A 25,742-nucleotide genomic window follows, 5' to 3' on the forward strand; every position below is an offset into this window, starting at 1 on the left:
TTTTGTTTTTCTTTTTCTGTCTTTTTAACAAATTATTATTCTGCATTAATTATTCCTAGAAAATTATTGATCTTAATAAATTTCGTTTATATAAATTGTCGAGTAATATTAATTACGATCGCGCGAAGGTTTAAAAAGAAAAAGAAAAACAAGGAATCATTTTTTATTAAAGATATGAAATATTTGATTGTGCCGCCTTTTTTATATAACTGATATTTAAATTAAAATAAAGATATTTTAGTTTGAAAGTTTATATATATATTATGTATCTCAAGCAAAATGTATATATATATATGTATATTAATGTATACTTACATGTAAATGTTAAAAATACAAATTACACAGGATTTGTAGTACGTGAGAAATTATTATTATTATTATTATTATTAAAAACAAGAGAGATAAGTATATAACGTTTTTTCTTTCGTTTGTTTTATTTTTAAATCCTACGTAGAGTTAACGCGCGTTTACACAAGTGTTCATATAGTTTTTGTTAGTAAATCAACATTACATGGAGAATCATTCTTAACGCATATAAATTTAGCTTTAGTTATAATTTTTGCGTGAATTAAAGCAAGTACTAAAAATAAAATAAAAAAATATCTATATATGTATATACAAATACAAAAAGATTCAGTTTACTTTAATAACAAAACCATTAGTCGTTTCTGAAACGTTAGAATCTTTAGAAAATGTTGAAGTGAAATTATTCGACGATTTAGTATCAATAAATTTTTTAAATCGATCGCTGTTCGTTGTTACCAACGGTGTCAAAGGTGCGATCATCTTTACCGACCGTTCCGAATGACTACGATTACGTTGTTTCGTAATGAATGGCGCTTCAATCGCCGTTGAATTAAAATGCGCGAAATTCGAATTAAGTTTTAAAATTGTTTCAGTGCTTCCCGTAAATTTGGAATCATCTTCGTTGATTTGTTTATCAAGTTTTTCTGAGAAGAATATTTGACCATCATGTTCTTTTTCATTATCGTAACGATTCTTTGCAATATTCGTGGTACGAGATACGAGACGTCGTCTAAATACGCGATTTCTAAATCTCGCAGTGCGGTCATTATTTTGCGATATAACGATCGACGATTCGTTTAATAAACGATTTTTGTTGTCATTTGCGGATGCCAAAGAGTCTGTACAATTTGGTGGTGGTTCTCTGTGAAGATAAGTTACAGGCCAATGTCTAGCATAATAGTTTACATTATTTCGGTCACCGTTATCATTATTATGATAACCACCACCATGATGATGACCACCATAGATATCGTGTTGAATCGGTCGTGAACTTGGTAAATAAGGATAATATTTCTCGCTACATGGTCTCCATTGATCGTTGGACAAACCCACGTAACACCTGTGTTGTATTCAATCATTGTTAGGAATTTTTTAAATAAATAAAACGTAACAAAGATAGAGTTTATTCAAATTACCATGGATAATGAAATCCTTGAGAGTAACCACAACGATGGCTAGGTTCACAACAATAATCCCAACTACCAGGTTCTCCTCCTTCCGTTTCACATGACCAAAAACCAGCTACATCGTTCTTCTCACATTTGGTACCCTGTTTACATGGGTAACCATTTACGGTGTAATGTTGGAAGGTTGCAAAATCAGGAGCTGAACAAAAATGGACAAGTATTTCAGCTCTTCAAATAGTTTAACTCTGTTCTAAGAACTTTCTTCGCGATACCATAAATAACGGTGATATTTAGATTGAAATTAATCAGCCTGTAATAAATGAAATGAAACATACAATAAATAGAAATATATTTACATGGTGGGATGATATCGTCTTGTCCATAAGATCCATGAAAATGATTATAATCCATGTATCCATGATTATCTCCATAATCGCCCTGACCACCATAAGGACGATCATGTGGTGGTCTAACAGGAGGATCGGGTCTATCAGGATCGTACGGTCTTGATCCATGATCAAAATGATTGTTAAAAGGCCTAGATACTTCATGCCCATAAATAGGTCTAGGATCAGGAATATAAATCCCATCGGATTGATCAGATCCAGGACCTAAATCGGGTCTAGCTGGTTGTAGTGGTGGTGTCGGTGGTTGGGGAAGAGGTCTTCCATGGCCAAGACCTGGACTACCGAAAACATGATTATCATCTATGGAATATCCTGTGATCATACATTGGGGTTCAAGATCCTTCCAAGCGTAAAGAACGTGATTGTCGTCGTAAGCATAATCCAATCCTGGTCTTAAATCCCTTATCGATACGTCGCTTAACAGACAATTTTGATCACCTCTGTCAGCTCGAATCCTAAAAATTAGAGTTTGCAATATAAGATATATATATCCTAATAATATTTGTTAGAAATAATTTGAAGATTTTTGTAATTACTTATAACTAAAGGACATGCACGGTGTAGGATCTTTCTGTCTCATTTTGGAACATTTGTCACGACATTCAGATTCGGAATCAACGTTTACCGCTAGCATTACCGAGTATGGTGTAAGTCTACATGGTTTGTGGTAACCGGAATAGCATACTGTAAATACAAAATTTATCCGATTGATTGAGTGTCTTTTGAAAAATAAAATAAAGGGAATTAGTACGATTCGAACCATCTTCTCCGCGTGGAAACTTGTTCTGTCCTCCAATTTGAAATGGTGGAAATGGATAAGGCTCGCAACCTCGTCCAAAACTACCTCGTTCGTATAATTCAGCTCCATCCATATCTGGCATGTTCGTTGGATTGATTTCTCGAGTTGGCCAATCGCTTAAATAACAATTTGTAGAAGGAATTCGTTCTTGGGGTCCACCTAATCCATATCTTTCGAAGATTTCAAAATATGTAATATATTTATCAAAAAAATAATTGATTTATCAATGAAATATCTAACATAAGTATTAGGTATACCTAAAAGCAAAACTTCGACATGTAAAATCACGAGAGATCGTACATTCCACTTGACACTCTCCGAGATCATTCACAGAAGTTGATTTCCTAATTACATCTGTTGGCATACCGAAGCCGCTTCTTACTCTCCAGAAACATTCTACAAAATAGAACATTTGAAAAATAAATAATCACTTCCTAACAAAATGTTATATATATAATCATATCGCTAAATATATAATCATATTATATATATGATTATATATTATATAATTATATAATTATTATTTATTATTATATATATATATATAATATTATTATACATTATATAATATAAATATATAATATTACATATTATTTATTTATATAAATAATCATATCGCGTTAAATTGTATTTACCATCAGGCGGGTAATGATGATGATGATGATGATGATTATGTCGTTGAGTCATCATATCGCAAGTTCTAGGATTACCTATTATCGCGTAAATATCATAATCGCGATTAGGTTCGATGTCGGTATAAAAATTTAAATCCCTATAAGAGATATCGGTGAGTAAACAATTGTCCGTAGGATCGGTAGCCGCGATGTTGTATCTAAATAATAATAATAAGTTTTTTCAAATTGCGTGTTTTTTTGTTTGTTCAGAATTTGCAATAACAAAATCAGGATTACCTGTAGCCCATAGTCATGCAAAGAAATTGATTCTCATTCAAACAGAGACTCTCGCATTCCTCTAAACTCGGTGTTAAATATGTCTTTCTAATAACACCTCTGATAAGTTTAAAACCAGCACCAGCTCTAACTGTGCACCGTTGTTCCTTGTTCGTTCCACCGTATAATTGATCTCTGTCCGCTGGTATATAATTATCACCGTAACCAAAGGCACCACCGTAATTATAAAATTCACCATAGAAATGATCGTTTTCTAGAGGTCTACCATCGGGCTTCTTCGCTTGGGATGGATTTTTTGGATAATATTTGGATATATCAAAATGGCCGACGTAATTTGTATCGTATCCGTAGGAACTACCATAAACACCACCATAAACTGGACCTTTTCGACGATCCGATGAATATGGTCCGATTTCGTTAGTTCCTAGAAAATTGTAATGAAAGCTTTAGTAATGATTGCCCTAATAAGGTTAGCATGACGTTAAGGGGTTATACGCAGTTAGAATTTTCAAAAAATGGATTTTTTTTTTTTTTGCATTTTCGGAATGTACATATATTTAAGTATATTCTCTGAAAATTTCAAATTGATCCGGCAAATATTCTTCACTTCATGTAAGCTGCAAACCAAAATTTTTAACTATGCGTAAACGTCTCTTTGAAACTTTAAACGCGTTTTTCTCAAAACGGTATTTTCAAAGTCGGCGATCTCGATTTCTCAGAAATAACTCAACCGATTTGTCTTATATTTTTACACAATATTCTTAGATATATTCCTCGGGTATTGACGGGAGGAATAAGATTTAAAAAAATTATTACTATTTTTTTTTTTACAATTTAGAGCGAAAATTTCAGTCATAAACGAAACATTTTTTTCAGATAGACGCCATTTTGTCGAAAATCAAAATTTTTAATATTCCTCCCATTAATACCTGCATTGCAGGCTCTATTTGAATTACTATCACTTATTATTGACAAGTTAAAACTTTTTCTATCAAAAATTCATAAAAAGACGTCTTTTTTGAGCCACGCAAATAACCCCTTACGGGGTTATACGCAGTTAGGATTTTCAAAAAATCGATTTTTTTTTTTGCATTTTCGGAATGTACATATATTTAAGTATATTCTCTGAAAATTTCAAATCGATCCGACAAATATTCTTCACTTTATGTAAGCTGCAAACAAAAATTTTTAACTATGTGTAAACGTCTCTTTGAAACTTTAAACGCGTTTTTCTCAAAACGGTATTTTCAAAGTCGGTGATCTCGATTTTGCAAAAACGGCTTAACCGATCGGTTTCAAATTTTTACACAATCTTCTTAGATATATTCCTCAGGTATTAACTTTCAGGAAAAAATTTTAAAAAATTTATTACTATTTTTTTTAACAATTTAGAACGAAAATTTTAGTCAAAAAACACACTTTTTTTCAAATAGACGCCATTTTGTCAAAAATCAAAATTTTTATTATTCCTCTCGTTAATACCTGCATTAATCTATCCTTTAAAAGAATCCACCATATTTTTTAATTTTGGATAATCCAAACCGCCAAAATGGAGATCACCGCCAAACGTCTTTTTTTAGAGGACGTTCAGGAAATCATCTACAGGAGCAGTGCAGATTAATATTTTTACAGAATCGACGCGCTATTGTATTCTCAAAAGTTCACTCTATTTGAATTACCAACAATTTTTTTTGAGAAATAAAAACTGTTTCTAGAAAAAATTCATGAAAATACGTCTTTTTTGAGCCTCGCAACTGCGTATAACCCCTTAAGCAACGTGTTAAAAATACTTACCGATATCGTTATAAGGACCATAGTCGACTCTCCTATCAGGATATTTCGGAATAAAAGGTCTATCGATCGGACCATGATACATAGGTTTAGAAATGAATGGTCTCCCATAAGAATATCCATTACCACTAAAATTGTCGATAGGTCTTCCATCAGGAGAATGAGTTCTTTGAAAAAATGGATCGACGTTCGATAATTCATAGGAACCTTCATAGCTCTGTGGTCTGTTAGCATTTATCGTTTGGTAAATCGGTCTTTTTTGATCATAATTATCATAGATAGGCCGTGGAATTTCACTGGGAGGTGGTGGAGGTCTTCGATCGGATACGTAAGTTGGTCTTGATCCAGAATGATAAGATCCAGGCCAAGATGGTTGATCTACTATATCTCGACGACAATTAGAATCTTTTTCATAATAATCGCATTGCGGATCTGATAGGAAATCTCGATTAATGTTTAAACGTGAATAAGGTACTGACGTCATCTCGCACATACCACGTAACCCAGGACCTATTCGTCTGTTATTCAAATTCACATACAAATTTCATTTCAATATATATGTATATTATATAATGTATACGATAAATAATATAGGTATATATTAACACTGATATATTATGTATCTAAAATTTAACAAAGGTGTTTCAAAATATCTATTTCTAAGATCACATATAGCTACGTATGCAATTGTTTACGAATCAAGAAGCGTGTCACAGTGCGCTTGCGATGCGATCAAATTGTTCATGATGCAATCAAATAGGTCATGCACTTCGTATCATGCATATGTATATATTTTTTCTACATTTATTTCGAACATTTACGTATATATGTACATACACACGAGAGATCACCGAACTATGTCAATTCTATGAATATAATCGTGTTTTTTAATTAAGCGTTAAGTCAAATCAATCTTTTTATTTATTAGAAATTTCATTGACTTATTTATTTATTATTTTGATTATTTAATTACCTGTAATTGAAGCCTTCGCAAATGAAATATTTTTCATAATCGCACGCTCGATGGCACTCTTCTACTCTCTGACACTCGACAGCTCTCCTTACGTGAATTTGCATTGTTTTCTTGCCGCTTAATAGTCTTCGGTAACACGCTACAGCAATTAATTAAATAAATATAATAAATATATATATATGTAAAAGTAAGTAAATAAATTAAAGCTTACGCGAACAATTTTCAACGACATCCTCTACTAATATTATAGAACTTTGTATGGAATTTCGTACGAGTAAAATTAAAGGAAATATGAAAAGCCACTCTTTGTCACATAAATTCATTTTTTTATACATATATATATATACATTTACACATTTTGCAAATTTTTCGTTTCGACTTGACTTTTGCAAATATATATATATATATATATATATGTATGTACTATCGACACTTTTGTATCGTCGTCTTGTTCATTTCTTTGTTTGAAAAAAAAAAAGAAAAAACGATAAAGTAACACGAACAGAAAATCGTAATAACATAAAGTAACGGAGAAATTACGAACTCGCATCGTTTTATAGAAAAAGTGAACGTTTCCGTGAGAGAATAGTGGGAGGGAACCGTGCACACGTTGTGGGAGGGGTTTTGGTGTTACATGATCATTAATGACTCTACTTATACTTTTATTATTTTTCATTTGGTTCTTCTGACTAAAAAGAAATGACGTCAGTTTAGAAGGGACGGAATCGCGGCTGTCCTCGAAGATTTATCAAGGTCACTAATTTAGCACGATTATTTCAGCCAGGATGAGAGGCTTTTATTATCTAACGCACGATATGAATTTTAATAAAATCTTATTTCCGGTGTGTTTCAAATTCTACCCCCTCTTATAGATGAAGAAAGATAAAAACGAAGAAAACGTTACGATCATTTTGATTTTGGTTGTGTCTTCAAATTCGAAACTAATACGTTCGTTGAATTCGTAGACGACGATGCATCTGTTTCTCTCTTGTAAAATCGTGTCACGGCAAATCAGGAATGCACGTTGCACAAGGGAGAAAAATAAATGGCGAGACGTTACAGGACGTTCGACTTCCGGTTAGCGTGATCCATCACCATGAGACAGACGCTCTTACTTTCGACTGTCCCTTATTTCTTCAATGCGCTTCCAATTCATTATTTCGAAGAAACTTCATTTTCTTTTTTTCCTTTCAACACGATTTTATTATGAATTTCTATCTATTTCTATCTATTTCTATCTATTTATCGTACGTTTTATTTTTCTATGACGTTAACGACGATTCGAAAATGCGATTAGTTTTTAAACTTTTCATGACGTAATAAAAGTTAATCGTCGTTACGATAAGACGACACGGTGTGCACCGGAAAACAACGAATGGACATCGACTTAATTGACATACCTAACATTTCAAATCTATGTCATTGCCGTTGACTCAACTGTTCTATCAAAGATTCTCTCGTGAACGCGTTTTGATAAAAGTGAAATGATTTATTCCCCGATTTCACGAATCTCAAAGAGAGAAAACGTCAAAGTTACGTTATTCTTTCCAATTGTTTGAAGATTTGTTTCGTTGTTCCTATTTAAATGTCTCACCCTGTAAGGTAAAAGCCCCCTCGGTTGGCCAGGCCCCCTCTATTGGCCACTTTATGCCACAACAGTGATTATAAATTATATGCTGATGTGCACATGGTGACAGTTTTTAAAAAAAAAAATTCTAATTTTAAAATATCATTGAAAGTAATTCGGATTATTTTAAAAATATATTTAAAAACGAAAAAAAATAAAGTTGTGCAAGACTTCTGTTTTTGGATGGTTTCTTGTTAAGTAAGGTAAGGATACTGTGATTTTTATTAACCTATATATTTCATTTTTGACAATAGCAACCAAAATATTTTTTTTTTCTGCAATTAACATGCAAAGCATGGAGACAGTATTATTGCCTCTGTTTTTATCATTAGCCAACTTATGGCTATTCGCTTTGAGGTTATATATATTTGTACATAAAGTATTCAACTAGTTTTTTTAATACTAATGAGTAATTAATTTCTTTGTACACGAGTTTTGAATTATTCAATTTTGATTTATTTAATAAATTAGTTATTAATTAATTATTTATTTTAAATAGGAAACATGGCCAAATGAGGGGACATGCGTGGCCAAAAGAGGGAGAAAGTTAGCTAAAAATAGGGACATTGCAAATCTATGTTTTTTTTAATTTATTATTAAAATATTTATGAATAATTTGTCTTTTCTTTATTTTTATTCAAAGCTGAAATCTCAAGCTTACAGGTTAAACCATTAATTTAGATGTAAGTTATTTTATTGAATGAATATAATTTTTCTAAAAAAGAAAACGGCTTAACTGGCCAACCGAGGGGGCTTTTACCTTATATCAAAGTGTAATTATTACAAAAATATTACTATTATTACTCACATTTCATTTCTTCGCTAGCTGGGATTTTCAATTTGTTGTAATAATCGTTAATGAACTTTTTGTAGTCATTAGAGCCAATGATAAAATCATCATTTGTATTAGTAACAAATGGACGAGTTTGATTAAATCGAAATTGTTGAAACGTTCCACTTTGAAGAGGCTTCCATCGAGTAGGATTTTTATTAAAGTAAGGTGAAATTGTGCTCGTATCACTTTGATCATTTTTAACAATCATACTATTATCTTTATCATTATTATAAAAATCCTTTTTATAATTATCATTGAATCCATGTGCCACGTTTTTCGTGCACTCGTCGTAAATGTTAATTACGGGTCTTGACGAAATCTCGTAAGGTTTCGTACGAAAATTGTTCAGATTTTTGTTTTGCCAAATGTTATCATAAAATGGACGATAAATTAATGGCACTGGATGATATACGTTATCTTTCGTAATCCCTGGATTTTCGATATGAAACGAGTGTTCGTTTCCTTTGTCGAAATATATTTTTTGTCCAAAGTTGTTGTTAACAGTTTGTGGATTTCTTTCAATCGGTAATTTAGGTTCTTCGTTTAGAACAAACGTTGGATAGTTTTGATTATTAATAGATATTTTCGGTCTGGTACCATAATTCTTGTTTCTTACGATATCTATGATACGTAAATCATCGTCGTATGATGACGGATACGATTGTTGAACGTTTGGTCTATTTTCATTATTTTCAGATCTTTAAATAAATAAATATATATGTATTAGGTTACATATGTGTAACGCTGTACTTTTAGATCGTTAACGGTGGTTATTAGTAAATTCGAATTAGAATTTTTACCTGGTTGGTTGATAAATATTAGACAATGCCGATCCAAATAGACCACCGGCAAATCGTGAATTCATTCTCGTATCATTTTGTAATTTTTCATTTCCATTGTTTTCGGTCTTATAAAGTCGGTCAGATTCGCAATTCGGTAAACGTTGGGTACGCAAATAAACATCGTAATCAGAATTAGCTTTTAGATCTTTCGGATTTGGTATTTTCGAACTCAACTCGCAACTCGTGTTTCCTTTTTGACTAATCCTGCGAATACAAAAATATAATTTATATAATAAATATCTAATGAGAAAGTGAAAAATGAAATATTTACCCAAAGCTAAAGGCAGCACAAGAGTTTCGTCTTTTCGAACATTCATCTTCGCAATCGGAAATACTTTCCACTTTGATAATCAAAGAAACATCTTTATCCGGTAATTTTGTACCAATGGATACTCTGGTATAACAATCTGAAGTTAAATGAACACGTACGCATTAAAATTATTCTTATTTTTATTTATTGAAGTTATACTTCTTTTGGGCGCGTTGGGGAAAATGTAATGGGGAGTGATTTTGTTCCGAGCGTCTGAAAAACGACACCATGAAGTTTGTCGGTATTTACGACGCGCGGCAAAGCGATTTCAAGTATACGGCATGAAGTTATCTTCTCTTCTTCTTTTTTTTTTTTTCCTCAAGCGGTCACCCATCCAAGTACTAATTATAATCAGTGCTGCTTGACTTACAATGATCGAAGCGGGAAGTACTGCTATCACCGCGCCATAACCGTTGATGCATACCACTTTCTTATATATAATATATCGATCTATTGAAAATATGTTTCCTTTCTTTTTTTTGTTAAATAAATAAATAATAATAATTAGTAGCTTATCTTTTCATACTTCCAATCTTCCCCCTTTTTACCTGGTCACGCTATATATATATATATATGTATTTATAAAATTAAGTAAATAAATAAATGAATAAAAATATAATAATAAAAGAAAAACCGGCTTACGTTAGCGAATATTATCGATAATCAAGCAGGGAGGGGGAAACAGGTTTCTTTATCAACTATATTCTATGTAAAAATAAAAGGAATAATAATAATAATAATAATAATAATATGTAATCATTGTGATAGTTGATCTGTAATTAATTATCAAAATATCGAGCGTGTGGCATAAAAGACTGGAAACGTATCGTGCAATGTGAATGTTACTGTTTTTTTGTTTGAAGTTATTTTTTTGAAGTTTTTTTTGAGGTTATTGAGGTTATATTCGTTTTGGTACGCCAAAGAAGTATAACTTCTTACGTGAGTACATAAGTACACGCACTAGTTTTTTTTAAGTTATTTTTTTTCTTTGAAGTTTTTTTTTTTGAAGTTATTTTTGAGTTTTTTGAGGTTATATTCGTTTTGGTACAGCAAAGAAGTATAACTTCTTACGTGAGTACATAAGTACACGCACCAGTTTTTTTTATACGATATCACTTACCATTCGCGACGATTACCAATTGATTATCGATATTAAGATCCTGAAGTTTAGATATTCGTAGTAGACCAAAAAATATGAAAATTATTAAAATAAATTCTAGATAATATTGTTTCCCGTTTCTTCCTCGTCTCAACATGTTTTTACGAAGAGGGAAAAGAAACTCTCCGCTGTCGAAAATAATTATAAATATTCGAATCACTTTCTCGTCATTTTATTGAAAAAAACTTTCGAACATAATTATAAATTTTCGATCACGCACACCACACGCGTATACACGAATCTGATTTAGATCTGAAACAAAAATTGATACTTTACGAATGTAGAACCGATGATCGATCGATCAGCTTCGAAAGCAAATAACTAAATAAGACGATACTATTCGAAGAAGAAAATTCGTCACCTTAACTTCAAAACACCTCTCTCTTTTTCTTTCTCTTTTTTTTTTTTTTTTTTTATTTATCCAATACGACACGTTCACCGAGGATGACGAGGTAGCTTAATTAACGGGTCCGTTGTAATTATCATCGCCTCAACGCGGTTCATTATACTTTAGCGTAGGAAATAAAACAAGAAGAATGAGAGAGATGATGAAGAAGAAGAAAAAAAAAAAAATCAAAAGACTCGTGCCTTTTACGATTGACTCACTACTGAGAGCATATCCTAACTGTATCATTGTCTTATAGAAGAAGGAACAACACTTAAGACTAGAAGACCCCCGTGTATTATTATTCTTCTTCTTCTTCTTCTCTGTTACTTACATTTGCACGCTTAAAGGAACTCGAGTATATAGATACTCTTAAGTATACCAGGTGTTTCAAAAGATTTTATTTTTCAAGAACGGTATTAAATGGATTTGATAAATATATATATTTATAATAAATAAATAATATAATAATAATTAGTAAATATAATATAATAATAAATATAATAATATAATAATATAATAAATAAATAAATAATATAATAATAATTAATAAATATAATATAATAAATAAATATAATATAATAATATAATAAATAAATATATATATATATATATATTTATACTATATTATTTCATAATATAACAATTTATTTTTTGTTAGAAAATAATAAGTAAATAAATATATATTCAAAATGAAACATTTATTTTTTCGAGATTCCTTTTTGATACGTTGCTAGAGTATGGTTCAAACCTTTTGGAACATCCTGTATATATGTTTGTTGTGTGTGTAAGAGTTCTGTAATTATAAGTATACTATTCTTCTTTTAAATCCTTTCTTTCTCTCTTACGTAGGCACGAGTACTTAACTACGAGCAAGTGCAATCCTATTCTGCAATTCAGAATTTCATTAACTCGTTCGTTCATTCGTTCATCCGTTTGATCATCTAGAATATAGTAATAGTATTGTAGTAGTAACTTTACAAAACTATGTATATGTATATGAATTATTACTCAAGAACATTAGTTTCTTCTTATTTTTCTATTTCTATATAAACCTATTTATCTATTTTGTATGCTTTTTCGAATAATGTCAATTTCATTTCGATCATATTGTTTTAGTTTAATAAATAATTATCACAAAATTTCATACATTTTTATAATATAGTATCATAGTAATAGTAATCGAATGAAAATATAATCTATATTCTATAACAACAAAGTATAACATTTGATATACACATTATATATGTTAATAGAAAAAAATAATGCAATACAATTCTTCTTCTAATTACTATTTGTTTTAACATTTGTATATGTCAAGAACTTGCACAATTTCATTTTGATCATATATTTTAGTTTAATAAATAATTATCACAAAATTTTATACATTTTATAATATAGTATCATAGTAATAGTGATCAAATGAAAATAATCTATATTCTATAACAACAAAGTATAACATTTGATATACACATTATATATGTTAATAGAAAAAAATAATGCAATACAATTCTTTTTCTAATTACTATTTGTTTCAACGTTTGTATATGTCAAGAACTTGCACAATTTCATTTCGATCATATTGTTTTAGTTTAATAAATAATTATCACAAAATTTCATACATTTTTATAATATAGTATCATAGTAATAGTAAACAAATGAAAATAATCTATATTCTATAACAACAAAGTATAACATTTGATATACACATTATATATGTTAATAGAAAAAAATAATGCAATACAATTCTTTTTCTAATTACTATTTGTTTTAACGTTTGTATATGTCAAGAACTTGCACTATTTATTTTGATCATATTTTTAGTTTAATAAATAATTATCACATAATTTCATACATTTTTATAATATAGTATCATAGTAATAGTGATCAAATGAAAATATAATCTATATTCTATAACAACAAAGTATAACATTTGATATACACATTATATATGTTAATAGAAAAAAATAATGCAATACACAATTCTTCTTCTAATTACTATTTGTTTCAACGTTTGTATATGTCAAGAACTTGCACAATTTCACTTGATCATATTATTTTAGTTTAATAAATAATATCACAAAATTCATACATTTTTATAATATAGTATCATAGTAATAGTAATCAAATGAAAATAATCTATATTCTATAACAACAAAGTATAACATTTGATATACACATTATATATGTTAATAGAAAAAATAATGCAATACAATTCTTCTTCTAATTACTATTTGTTTCAACGTTTGTATATGTCAAGAACTTGCACAATTTTATTTTGATCACATATTATTTTAGTTTAATAAATAATTATCACAAAATTTTATACATTTTTATAATATAGTATCATAGTAATAGTAATCAAATGAAAATATAATCTATATTCTATAACAACAAAGTATAACATTTGATATACACATTATATATGTTAATAGAAAAAAATAATGCAATACAATTCTTCTTCTAATTACTATTTGTTTTAACGTTTGTATATGTCAAGAACTTGCACAATTTCATTTCGATCATATTATTTTAGTTTAATAAATAATTATCACAAAATTTCATACATTTTTATAATATAGTATCATAGTAATAGTAATCAAATGAAAATAATCTATATTCTATAACAACAAAGTATAACATTTGATATACACATTATATATGTTAATAGAAAAAAATAATGCAATACACAATTCTTCTTCTAATTACTATTTGTTTTAACGTTTGTATATGTCAAGAACTTGCACAATTTTATTTTGATCATATTGTTTTAGTTTAATAAATAATTATCACAAAATTTCATACATTTTTATAATATAGTATCATAGTAATAGTAATCAAATGAAAATAATCTATATTCTATAACAACAAAGTATAACATTTGATATACACTAATATAATGTTTCAACGTTTGTATATGTCAAGAACTTGCACAATTTCATTTTGATCATATTATTTTAGTTTAATAAATAATTATCACAAAATTTCATACATTTTTATAATATAGTATCATAGTAATAGTAATCAAATGAAAATAATCTATATTCTATAACAACAAAGTATAACATTTGATATACACATTATATATGTTAATAGAAAAAAATAATGCAATACAATTCTTCTTCTAATTACTATTTGTTTTAACGTTTGTATATGTCAAGAACTTGCCAAAGCTAATTTTCTTGTGTCCTGGGCATGTCGAGGTAGGGCATTTTAAGTGAGTTACACCTTGATGCCATTGCAAATAGTGTAAAAAAGAAAAGGGAAAATTGAAACTAAACAGAAATGACTCCTTTGATTGCGCAGTAAAATAGTTTGAAGAAAAAAGCTTTTTGAGATTAGTTCATTTCGAAATTTTCTCTCTCTCTCTCTCTCTCTAATGTTAAAGTCCATTGTACTCGTAAAACGTTAGACATTGTCGTCTCGTTTGGAAATTACGTGGTATGTTAATTGATGAGATATCTCGGCTATTACACGCCAGCTAAAATGCTTTTTGCTGTCGTGCAATTATCTAAACACTTTCCTTCGCGGAAAAACAATTATGTTGACTCTTGTCTGCTTCGATTATGCTTCTTTTTTCTTTATTTTCTTTATTATACAGTTTTATATAATATAGAGTATATAGAAGAGTATATAATAAAGTTTTTTTAAATTAATAATAATTAATATAATAAATTAATTTTTTTTAAATTAGATTTTCTAAGTATAATCAAATCGATTCTACTAAATCGAATCAAACGGTACTTTTATCTACTGAAATAAAATAATGAGAAATGAGAACATATATCTGCGTATACGAAGATACCAAATCTTGACTATTTGTATATTAATGACTGCTACAGCTATTCGCATTGGCGTAAGCATAACAGAATCCTATATAATTTATCTTTACTGCTAAATATGCTAATAATTATTTGGAATTTTTTGTTGAATTCACAAATAATTATCATTTTTATGACATTATTTTTGTTCTAATTTTCAATTATCCGATTGTAATGATCGTTGATTTATGATAAATCGATTAAAAAGATTCCTTGAACTTAGAAATCATACGAGAGGACAATGCTAAACAGATTTCCTTCCTAATTTAACTCGTTTTCGAAGAAGTCAAGTCCTAATAGGCCTAGATGCATAGTAAACGAAGACCTTACATAATGAAAATGAGATGAGAGTTACTACATGTAGACAAAGCTGGGACGTTACGGTCTGTGAAGCTCGGCTTGAAGTGAGAATGACTCATTGTGTGATCATCCTTTTCTTTCTAATACTAATGCGCATGTATGAACACGCAGGTGCACATATACATTCAAGGAATACGTTAAAATAATGATAGATATAATATTTATTTTGTTAAATAAATATTTTTTTTTTTTTATGCTGGCTGCAACTACGGGTAGAAAGTGCAGTTGAATGTATTAATATAATAATAATTATATTACAAATATAATTAATATAATTTTTTGATAATCAGAAAAATGAAAATATTTCTGATTATCTTATTAACTTTTTATTTATAAAAATTGTAATTATTGTCTATCTCGTGACTGTTACATAGCTGTTGCATTCTGTTTTTAGTATGGCCGTTAGTAGCGCTGCATTTGAAAACCATAGTAATTTTTTCAATGGTCGCATAGTGTCGCATCATTCTCCCAATCATTTTCCTACATGAAAAAGGTTATGAAATCGAATTTTATGAATTTCGACATCGCTTCTCGGCTCATTGAGCTAAGATCAAAGTGTAGTATCTGTTCTTATCAGCTTAATATCTGATACGCAGTTCATAGAACTGCCAGAATATTAGCTAGATTTTTATAACCTGGCGGAATTGTGGAGCTTGCTTCGCATCTGCCGAGAGTTGTGTCGGTCTTGCAGTACTTCCGACTTCAGCTCACCCAATTATAATTTAATCATAATTTTCCAGCAGTAAACAGGTAAACAATATTCTGAATCTAATGGTGAATCGTTTCTACAAACAATTTTTTTACGGTTTGCTTAAAGTATCTATGATATGATTTTTTAACCTTTGCACCGAGGACTCCGCTATCTATGTAGACGTGAAAAAAAAAAATGAAGCAAATTCAATCGAGTCTACAACATTACCAAGTAAAAAGACTTTTCTATTAATGCACAATTATCATTTATTAATAATATGTGAATATGATTTTTCTATTGAAATTTCTTTGAGTTGCTGGTAATATGAATGAATAAAAAAAACTTCGAGTGCAAAAGGGTTAATATTGAATTCTTGTACTACTCATTGTGTAGACCATAAAAAAAGAGTATTTATTCATTTTGAACTTTGAAACAAAATAAATGGGATAGAAATTTTGCAACAAGTAACTGGATTGTTTCACGTTATTGTTTTTTTATACTTGTCAGTAAAGGTGGGTGTCTAATTTCGGTTTTGGGCGTTTGATGTCACCAGATCGTGAATTCTCCTCGACAGAGAAGTTTTTTATTTTTTATTTTCGTTATTGTTATAAGTTCGCAAACGATTGAATTTATACGCTATGTTTTAAAGTACAACGAATATTCTCATGGACTGGACTAATAAATATATTTCATCTACACATACTACAGGGAGATTTATATTATGTTACAAGTAAAAAAAAATAGTAGATATATAATTTTTATAATAAATATATATATATATATATATGTGTATATATTTTCTTCTCTTATTAAATGTACAAAATAGCAGTTCCGATGTAAGAAAACTGAAAAGAAAAAATGAACACAATAAAAATAAATTTTAAAGTTTCCAAGTATTTCCTTGCGTGTAGACAATATAGTACATCATAAGCATATTTATATATATATATATACAATATATCTAAACAATTTTATAGAACACTTTTTAAATTAAATGTAATTAGTCTTTTATCGAGAAAATAAGTTAGATCGTTGTCTGAATACTGTTACTGTGTCATATACTAATAAATAATTTATTATTATTGAAATCTAGATAGGGAGCCATTGATTTTGTATGATATATTATACGTTATGTTTAGAAATATTGGTAAAATTCAGTCTCTAGTTTAAGAACATTAATGTATGCATTTCTAACAATTTCAATGGCTCATACTTTTGGTATTATTCATGTTAAATTTGCATTACGTTCTATATACATTATTGTTATCGAATAATATAATTGACGATTGTAAATGATATTATTTTCTTCTTAGTCTATGTATTGAAATATGAATAACAAGTGTGTTGATCTGTTAATCGAAAGTAATTATTCGTTGAAAATATAAGATTAAATATCTACATCTAATGTACAATATTGTACAAATCTAATCAATTGTTTCTAAAAATATTCAAAAAAATATATTAATAGTATATTATTAAAATAGCAAACACAATATTAGGCGTTCGCAGTTTTTTGAAAAATTAAAAAAGAAAGAAATATTAATAAAGATCAACAACAAGTATCAATTTTGTCATACATTCCAAGAGCCATGTTAGTATTCTAAACTCTTACACAGTCATTAACGAATATGTAAATAACAATTATGAATTTAATTAACAATAAGATTACGTTATTGTTATATCATGGAAGACATTCCTTATACTGTGTTTCTTTAATTTTGAAGACGTAGTATTATTCTACTGTTTTATGTACTGTTATTAATGCTGGATCAACAACAAGTATGACTTTTTTCGCATGTTCCAAGAGCAATGCTAGTATCCTCTGCACTTTCTTCCGAAGGCGACAAAACTATGCCAGAATTGGTGAGTACAGAATTACTAGAATCCATGATCCGTAACGACGTAACTATTTCACTACTACCAGAAGATAATCTGACAAGTCCATTGGCTATCGTCATGAATATATTTTCAATACCTTCGTTATGAAGTACTGATGTTTCATGATAAGTAGCACCTATTTTGGTCGCATAAGTTCTACCTTCCTCAGCGTCAACTTGTCGATCTTTGAAAAGATCTGATTTGTTACCGATCACTGCTAATATCATTTGTTCTTCTACATTTCTCTTCAATTCCATAACCCAACTTTTAATCCCTGTGAAACTGCTGTATTGGGTCAAATCGAATACCAACATAGCAGCATTGGCATTACGGTAATACATTGGTGCCATTGACCTGAATCTTTCTTCTCCAGCCGTATCCCATACCTGAAAAGTCATTCACAAAATTATTATGTAACAATTGTTGCGAATAAGATAGATATTATTTCTAATGAATTTTAATCATATTTTCTTACTGTTTTGAAATAATGAACATTCAAAGATTAAGAGGTTATTAGGTCGAATGTATAGAGATAATGATGGGAAATTTTGATATTATATAATCTTCATATTGGATTGACCAGAAATATATGATGGAATGTTTATTGGTATACAAAAAATTGATAACGCTATTATTTATTACATTAAAAATTCCATTGATTAACTCGATAATTTTTGTAATAAGGATATGCATATGCAAATTATCTTACCTGTAATTTTATTTTAGTATCAGCTACATTTAATCTGCAGGTAAAAAAGGAAGCTCCTATTGTTGGATTGACATGACGATGAATAGCATTCTCCACATATCTCACTATTATACTCGTTTTTCCAACACCTAAAAATAAATATTAGTTTTCGCGTTATACTTTTAATGTTAAAAGCATTTACTATTACGTATATTTCAAAGCATACATTGCACTGTTACACGTGGATTCGAAAGTAACATCAAAGAAAAAAATCTAAATGATGCGTGACGAAATTTTTGATAAAAATAAATCAAGTTTTTGAAAATTATACATTTGATTCCTAACCTGTACACTACAATGAAATAACTATACGTACAGATAAAACATACGCGTACATACATGCACATACGCACGGGCACATATTGATAAGATTAAATTATTATTTAATGGCGTATTTTAAAACAATGATAAATGATTTATAATTAATAACGTCTTGTTATATATATTTTCATTGTAAACGACTTACCTTGCGAACCCAGGATAACTACTTTGCCTTCTATATTTTTCATATTTAATATTAAATCACATAATAGAACGTCGTAAAAAAAGTGAACACAGAATTATTTCTATTTTCTTCAAGAACGTTCTTTGTCAATATGAACTAGGAAAAGTTTTACTTGTTTTGACGTTTCTTAGAATCAACCTTCTTTATTATGGCATTTACGTTTGCAGTTAGTCGATAATGTAGAAATCAACGGTGGCGCTAGTGTAGGAAGAAAATGAATTCTTGAATCTACTTTATCGACCGGTGGAAGAAAACTGTTTTATCGACTGTTGGAAAATGAGATCTTATCAAAACTTCTCTATCAATAATATAATGTTATTACAAATTCTTTTATATAAAATTATTCTATACGAAAATATTCATGTTTGATTGTTTACAATCATTAATTTATCTCAGTAATACATTTAAATGAATAAAAGTTTGACTATCTGAAGAAAAGATTAGAAAATAAATAATTAAGTAAAAAATGAAGAAAAAATTCGTATTGAAAAAACAGCAAAGTAAAGTAAATAAATAAATAAGAGAGTATACTTGTAGATATCATAGATCGGATTAAATTGCATTATCGAAAAAGATAGGTAGGCAGTCAGCACACAATAATGTATGTTGCCCTCGAGGCTGAGTCGAACACGATCGGCTCGAGTGAAATGAACCGTTCTGAAGGTACTTTCTTGAATTTTTATAAGCTGAAACTACGGGTTCAGCCAATCTGACTTTGTTCTTAACTTTGTTCGATAGACTAATACGATTGGATTTGAAATTACGAGGAGAGAGATAAAAGAAGAAGGCATCGTTAATAGTAATAAAAATTGAACAAGTTCGAATGCTATATATCTTACTTATTTTTTTTTTTTTTAATAGAACTTAAGAAAGATAAAAATAACTCGAATAATACATTTATATATCATTATTTTTCTTATATGTTTTTTTTTTTTTGAAAAATTTCGCCAATTCCGAATTTGTAAATATTCGACGAAATGAAATATTCGACGTGTAATTGACATTACATGTCTCTGAGAATTTGACAAAAATGAAATAAGAGGGAATAGAATAGAACGTAAGTAAATGTAACAATCATAGGCGTCTAAATGGATAAAGGGAAGGGGGTGGTTGGTAAAAGCGGCGGTGAAAAGGGGAGTGGTTGGTGGCGAAATAGGGGATGGCAAATGCTAGTGGGAGAAACCGAGCCAGTAATCTCCTCACTGAGCTCCACTTGTGCGTAATTTATTACGACTTCTCGAGAGTATCGTAAGTACTTTACGTACAGGGTTGAATTCAATTTTGTTACGAACTTGCATTTACCAGGACGTATTACGTATTATCTTTTTTTTATCAATTTAATCGCCCGTTTTAACGGATTTTAACGATTGCGATAAATACGTATAATAGTTATTATTAACATTTCCAAAGTAAATTTTACACAAAAAGAAAAATAATCCATTATGCAGTATTATAACACAATTAGTAACACAATAAACCCACGAACTTTTGCATCACCCTAACAGAAGAATACAAAATTCGAATTATTCTAAAATATTCTATTAAGATCGATAAATTAGATCTTTTTAACCATTAATAGAATGATGCATCCCTGAGAGGAAAGAGCAGCAGCAGCAGCAGCAGCAGCAGCAGAGCACGGAGCACGGAGCACGTATTATAGTAAGAGGTGAGGGTGATCAACAATGGCTGCACGACCTCAGGAGGCTCCACCGTTCTCCGTTCTCTGTTCCTCGACGCCATTTTACGTTGATTACGATGCGGTTAAGCTCCTTCCAGTCTCTCTGCAACCCCCTTTTACACCACCCCAAAGCCACTCACGTCTCTTGGCCCGTCTACGAATGCTTCGGCCCCCTCTCCTTCTGCGGCACCTTCCTCTTTCTTTCGACCCTCATCTCCTCCTCCCCCTCCCCCTCTGCCCCCTCCTCTGCCCTTCCCCACCTGTTTCTCCTCCTTTTCCCTTTCTTCGCACTTGTACACACAATCAACTCGACCAACACGATATATCCACCCACCCACTTACGTTCTCTTAGCTAGTTACCACCGTGCTTATCGGTGTATCACGACGCGAAAGAAGGGAACGTGATATAGTTGAAGATACTCCGACGACGAGTTCAACCTACTTCTTTTTATTCTTTCTTTTTTTTGTTCCTCCCCTTGTTACTACACTTCGAGTGTACTTTTTCCGATTTGTCTTTCGAATCGACGATGTCTATCCATTAGGCGATGAGAAACCATAAATATCACTTCCATTAAGATTTCAGATATCAAGGGAAAATCGTTGCTATACGTTTCTCATATATATATTACAAGGGAGTATCAAGGTGAACGGGGAATCTGATTTTTGGCATGATTCGAAGTATTAACATTGGCACCGTTCAAATTTTCTATTAACGATGTCCTACGGTGATCGATCATATCGGTTCAATCGCGAAAATTGTATCGTCAGTATTTAATTCTTTGAGTTTTTAATTCATTATTTGTTGAGTCAGGCTATTGGATCCCATTATATAACAAAAAATAACTTAATTGAATTTACGTGCAACATGGGTCTTTTTATTTTTATAAATTCCGTGCCTCAAAGGGTTAAAATAAAAATATATCGATAAGTAACCCTTGATTAAAATATTAATGCAACACTACTACCCTTATTACATAATACTGGACAAATGATTATATTTATATTAATTAGTCAATCATTTATTTAACAGAAAATGTTGGAAAAATATTGAGCAAATGAATAAGAGGTGCTAGACAAAATTTCTAACGTATAGAAAAGCAAGTTCTTTCTCTCTCTCTCTCTCTTTTAGAGGACTGGTAAACGTGTGATGGTCGAAGGAAGGGGGAAGTAGGGGGGGGGAGATACTAAGAGGTGGACGTAACGTGACGAACGTCGCCTGAAAGCTCGTCGAGAAGCTCGTCGAGAAGCTCGTCGAGAAGCTCGTCGAGAAGGTAGTTGAAAATTTCCTTGGTCCATTCTCCCCCGTTCCCCCGTTGCTCCCCCTGTCCCTCTCTCATTCTTGGTCCCTCTAGCTTCGTCGTTGAAGTTGATTGTCGTAGATCTTATTATCCCCACTTGTTCTAAGAAGGACCAGACTATGGCCATACTAGCTTTGCTATATACAGAATGTGTGTATGTGTATACGAAAGAGAGAAAGAGAGAATTCACGTGCACGTATACTTAGGTGGATAAGAAGAGGAGGGTGCCAAACATCATCCTCCTCCTCCTCTCAGCCCATCAGCCCCAGGCTAATCTTGTTAGCGCTAATGACGAACTCTGCCGCGAAATGTGCCCGAGTCAAAAGCCAGGGCGCCGTTGTACAATGTTTCGCTCACTTTTCTAATATGTACCTTCTTTTCTTTTTTATTTATTTATTTATTTATTTAAAATTAGCGTTACGTTGTCTTCCTATTCTATATGTAGAAATATATATTTTTTAGAAATAATCTAACATAATAGAGGATTTGTACAAGTTATTCCATAAGAGTTATAATGCTAAGTGTTGTACTGTGAAATTTAGCGGAATAACGGGCCACCTTATTTTTATTTATTTATATTTATATATATTTATTTATGTAAAATTAGCGTTGCAATATATTTTTAAGAAATAATCTAAGATAATAGAGGATTTGAATATACTTTGTACGAGTTATCCCATAAGAGTTATAATGCTAGGTGTTGTACTGTGAAATTTTGCGGAATAATGGGCCACCTTGTATTTATATAAGAAAGACAGTTATACGTATAGAAGTAGAGAAAAGGAAGAAAGTTCCTTCCCAGGTTTGCGTGAGAGATGCTGCTCCGTTAGAACCCGAAAATCCATTAGACCGGAAAACGAGGTAGAATCGTAGAACGCAATGGCGTCTAGAAACAAACGACGGCCGATAGGAGTGAACAAGCAGTGAATCACCCAAGCACTTGTTTACCAAGAGAATCAGGAATTCAGAGATGCCGTTCCACGTCCTCGGAATACCCCAACCCCCATCGCTTTTCTACCCCAGCCCTTCCCTTCCCCTAACCTCTCCTATCTTTCTTCCACCACCATCACCACCACTACCACCAACACCAACACCATTATGAGATCTCCAACAGCCCTGCTGCTTGCTTGCTTGCTTGCTTGCTTGCTTGCCTTCCTGGTAAGCGAGAAGGAGTGGAAAAGCTGAGGAAGGGTGAGGGGAAGCATGAGGGCAAGACGAAGGAGGGGGATGGGAAACGATCGCGTTAGGCGGAGAGAAAAAGAGAGATAGAGCTAAGGGGTATAACGCAGACACGGAAGCGGCACTAGAATCGCTAAATGTAATTCGGTTAAAAGGGTTTTAGCAATACAATGCATATAAACATGAGTGTTCCACCTCCGTGGTTCTTCGTCTCTACGTTTAGCTTCTCATTCTCTTTTTCTTTCTTTCTTTCATTCTTTCTTTCTTTATTTTATTTTATTCCGTCTTCCTCCTTTCTCTCGCTTCTTCTTCTTCTTCTTCTTCTTCTAAGAAAGATAAGTTCTAAGAATCGTATCAAAGATGCGATTGTGATTCTTGTCTTTTTAGTTAATCTTAACTGGAATTTAATATTGTTTATTTAAATAGAAAATACAGGTAATCTGTAACAGTGTACGACGTGTTATATGAGACCCATTAGTTTAAGGTAATATACGAATCGTGTTATAGGAGGTTTACTTGTATAACGAATAACGATATTATTTATTAGCCGATCAAATATTTCAAATCTTTGTCGTCGACAAAATAAAGACCGATTGTTTAGTTTCCAAAAAACAAAAAAAAGGATAATTTTTTCAAATCACGAATAACGAAATCGTCGTAAAAGTGATCAGGAAGAAAATAAAGAAAGAAAGAAAGGAAGGAAGGAATAAAAAAAAAAAAGGGAATTGTAGTGAATCGAAGCATTGTGAAATCCGTGCGGCGAACAGTTGGAGCGTTTTACTTGGCGTGATTATTTGCAAGGAAAAATTCAGGATTGCCTGGCAGTAGTATTTAGGTAGGACGATTTCTAAAACGAGTCTTGGCACTCGGCCATATCCACGTTTACGTGCTGGAAAAAGAAAATGGCCGAACGACAGCGTAGTTTTATCCCTGTACTTTAACGATTTCTTAAATTAACATAACGGCCAATCTTCTTTTGTACTATTTCCCAATCGTTCCCCAATTCTCTTAAAAATCTTTTCAATTTATATATTAAGTTCTCCTATTTATTGGCTCAATATTAATGTTATTTCATATAATATCATGTTATATATGTTATTGTCATGTTATATAGATTATTTTATATTTAATATATGTTATTTCAAATAATATATTTCATAGATATGTTATTTCATAAAATATTTCAAATAAATATCTATCCGTCCTATTTATCTCTTTATCGTGGTGAATAATAAAACACACACACACACGAGGCATGACTATGACATCGAGCTAGGCGTTCGTCAAATATGACTTTTCCTTCTATTCCTTCGTTCTCGTTCGTTCGTTCGTTCGTTCGTTCGTTGACGTTTTCCGAATGAGTGGGTTTTACCGCTCGGTGAACGCGTCATCCATCCAGCCATCCGCGGAATGTCGCGGAATTCGTAACTGGGAATTAGCATGTCATAAATTCTGATGGAGGGGGCGGGTCTCGCGAGACTCTCATGTTCGCCTCCATCTCTCTCTCTCTCTCTCTATTTCCACTATTTCTTTCTTTTTCTTTCATTATACACCTTTTCAGCAATTCCATATACCGGCTTTTCGCGAAATCACTGCTCATTCTCGAAAGAGTTTGCTTATGTTTTTCAACAAGAAATACAATTAATTTCATTTACAAAACGATACACCACAATTATCGATTATCTTCCTCTTTGCTGGAAATAAAATTGATATATAATATTTAATCGATATCTAAAGTAATTTAAATAAAATGAGAAAATCGTGTTATTTCATCGTGCGCCTGTAAGTATGCAATATTGTTTAGTATAAATAAAATGAGAAAATCGTGTTATTTCATCGTGCGCCTGTAAGTATGCAATATTGTTTAGTACACATGGTTCCCGATCTTCGGACGTAGAATCAAAAATATTCAAAAATAAAATGAAAATAGTATTTCATCGTGCGCCTGTAGGTATGCAATATTGTTTAGTACACATGATTCCCCATCTTCGGACATAGAACACAAAAATATTCAAAAATAAAATGAAAATAGTATTTCATCGTGCGCCTGTAGGTATGCAATATTGTTTAGTATAAATAAAATGAGAAAATTGTGTTATTTCATCGTGCGCC

General features: G+C 31.0%; 2 protein-coding genes and 1 non-coding gene across 5 annotated transcripts; 1 reads left to right on the forward strand and 2 right to left on the reverse strand.

The window, feature by feature from the left end:
• Nucleotides 1–410: 410 nt before the first annotated feature.
• Nucleotides 411–11,184, reverse strand: LOC122518720. Its single transcript, XM_043637778.1, has 14 exons — nucleotides 11,049–11,184; nucleotides 9,890–10,025; nucleotides 9,577–9,822; nucleotides 8,750–9,474; nucleotides 6,315–6,453; nucleotides 5,345–5,859; nucleotides 3,551–3,974; nucleotides 3,275–3,471; nucleotides 2,897–3,035; nucleotides 2,601–2,809; nucleotides 2,377–2,524; nucleotides 1,790–2,295; nucleotides 1,443–1,632; nucleotides 411–1,366 (listed from the first exon to the last, which is right to left on the reverse strand). Exons 1-14 carry the CDS (start codon nucleotides 11,182–11,184, stop codon nucleotides 634–636), a joined length of 4,443 nt encoding a protein of 1,480 aa, XP_043493713.1. The 3' UTR covers nucleotides 411–633.
• Nucleotides 11,185–16,176: 4,992 nt separating this feature from the next.
• LOC122518842 lies at nucleotides 16,177–16,369 on the forward strand. The gene has a single exon (XR_006304166.1). It is a non-coding gene; the product is annotated as a U2 spliceosomal RNA (small nuclear RNA).
• Nucleotides 16,370–17,222: 853 nt separating this feature from the next.
• On the reverse strand, nucleotides 17,223–19,635 carry LOC122518734 (ras-related protein RABF2b). Of its 3 annotated transcripts, none has more exons than XM_043637793.1 (3): nucleotides 19,437–19,635; nucleotides 18,932–19,059; nucleotides 17,223–18,608 (listed from the first exon to the last, which is right to left on the reverse strand). In XM_043637793.1, exons 1-3 carry the CDS (start codon nucleotides 19,477–19,479, stop codon nucleotides 18,114–18,116), a joined length of 666 nt encoding a protein of 221 aa, XP_043493728.1. In that variant the 5' UTR covers nucleotides 19,480–19,635; the 3' UTR covers nucleotides 17,223–18,113. The 3 variants fall into 3 exon arrangements, with proteins under 3 accessions (XP_043493728.1, XP_043493730.1, XP_043493729.1); XM_043637795.1 differs by lacking the exon at nucleotides 19,437–19,635 and adding an exon at nucleotides 19,287–19,374; XM_043637794.1 differs by lacking the exon at nucleotides 19,437–19,635 and adding an exon at nucleotides 19,137–19,262.
• Between the last annotated feature and the right edge of the window lie 6,107 nt (nucleotides 19,636–25,742).

Source organism: Polistes fuscatus, unplaced genomic scaffold, assembly GCF_010416935.1.
Source record: "Polistes fuscatus isolate 324 unplaced genomic scaffold, CU_Pfus_HIC Scaffold26, whole genome shotgun sequence".
In the NCBI taxonomy this organism is placed as follows: Eukaryota; Metazoa; Arthropoda; class Insecta; order Hymenoptera; family Vespidae; genus Polistes; species Polistes fuscatus.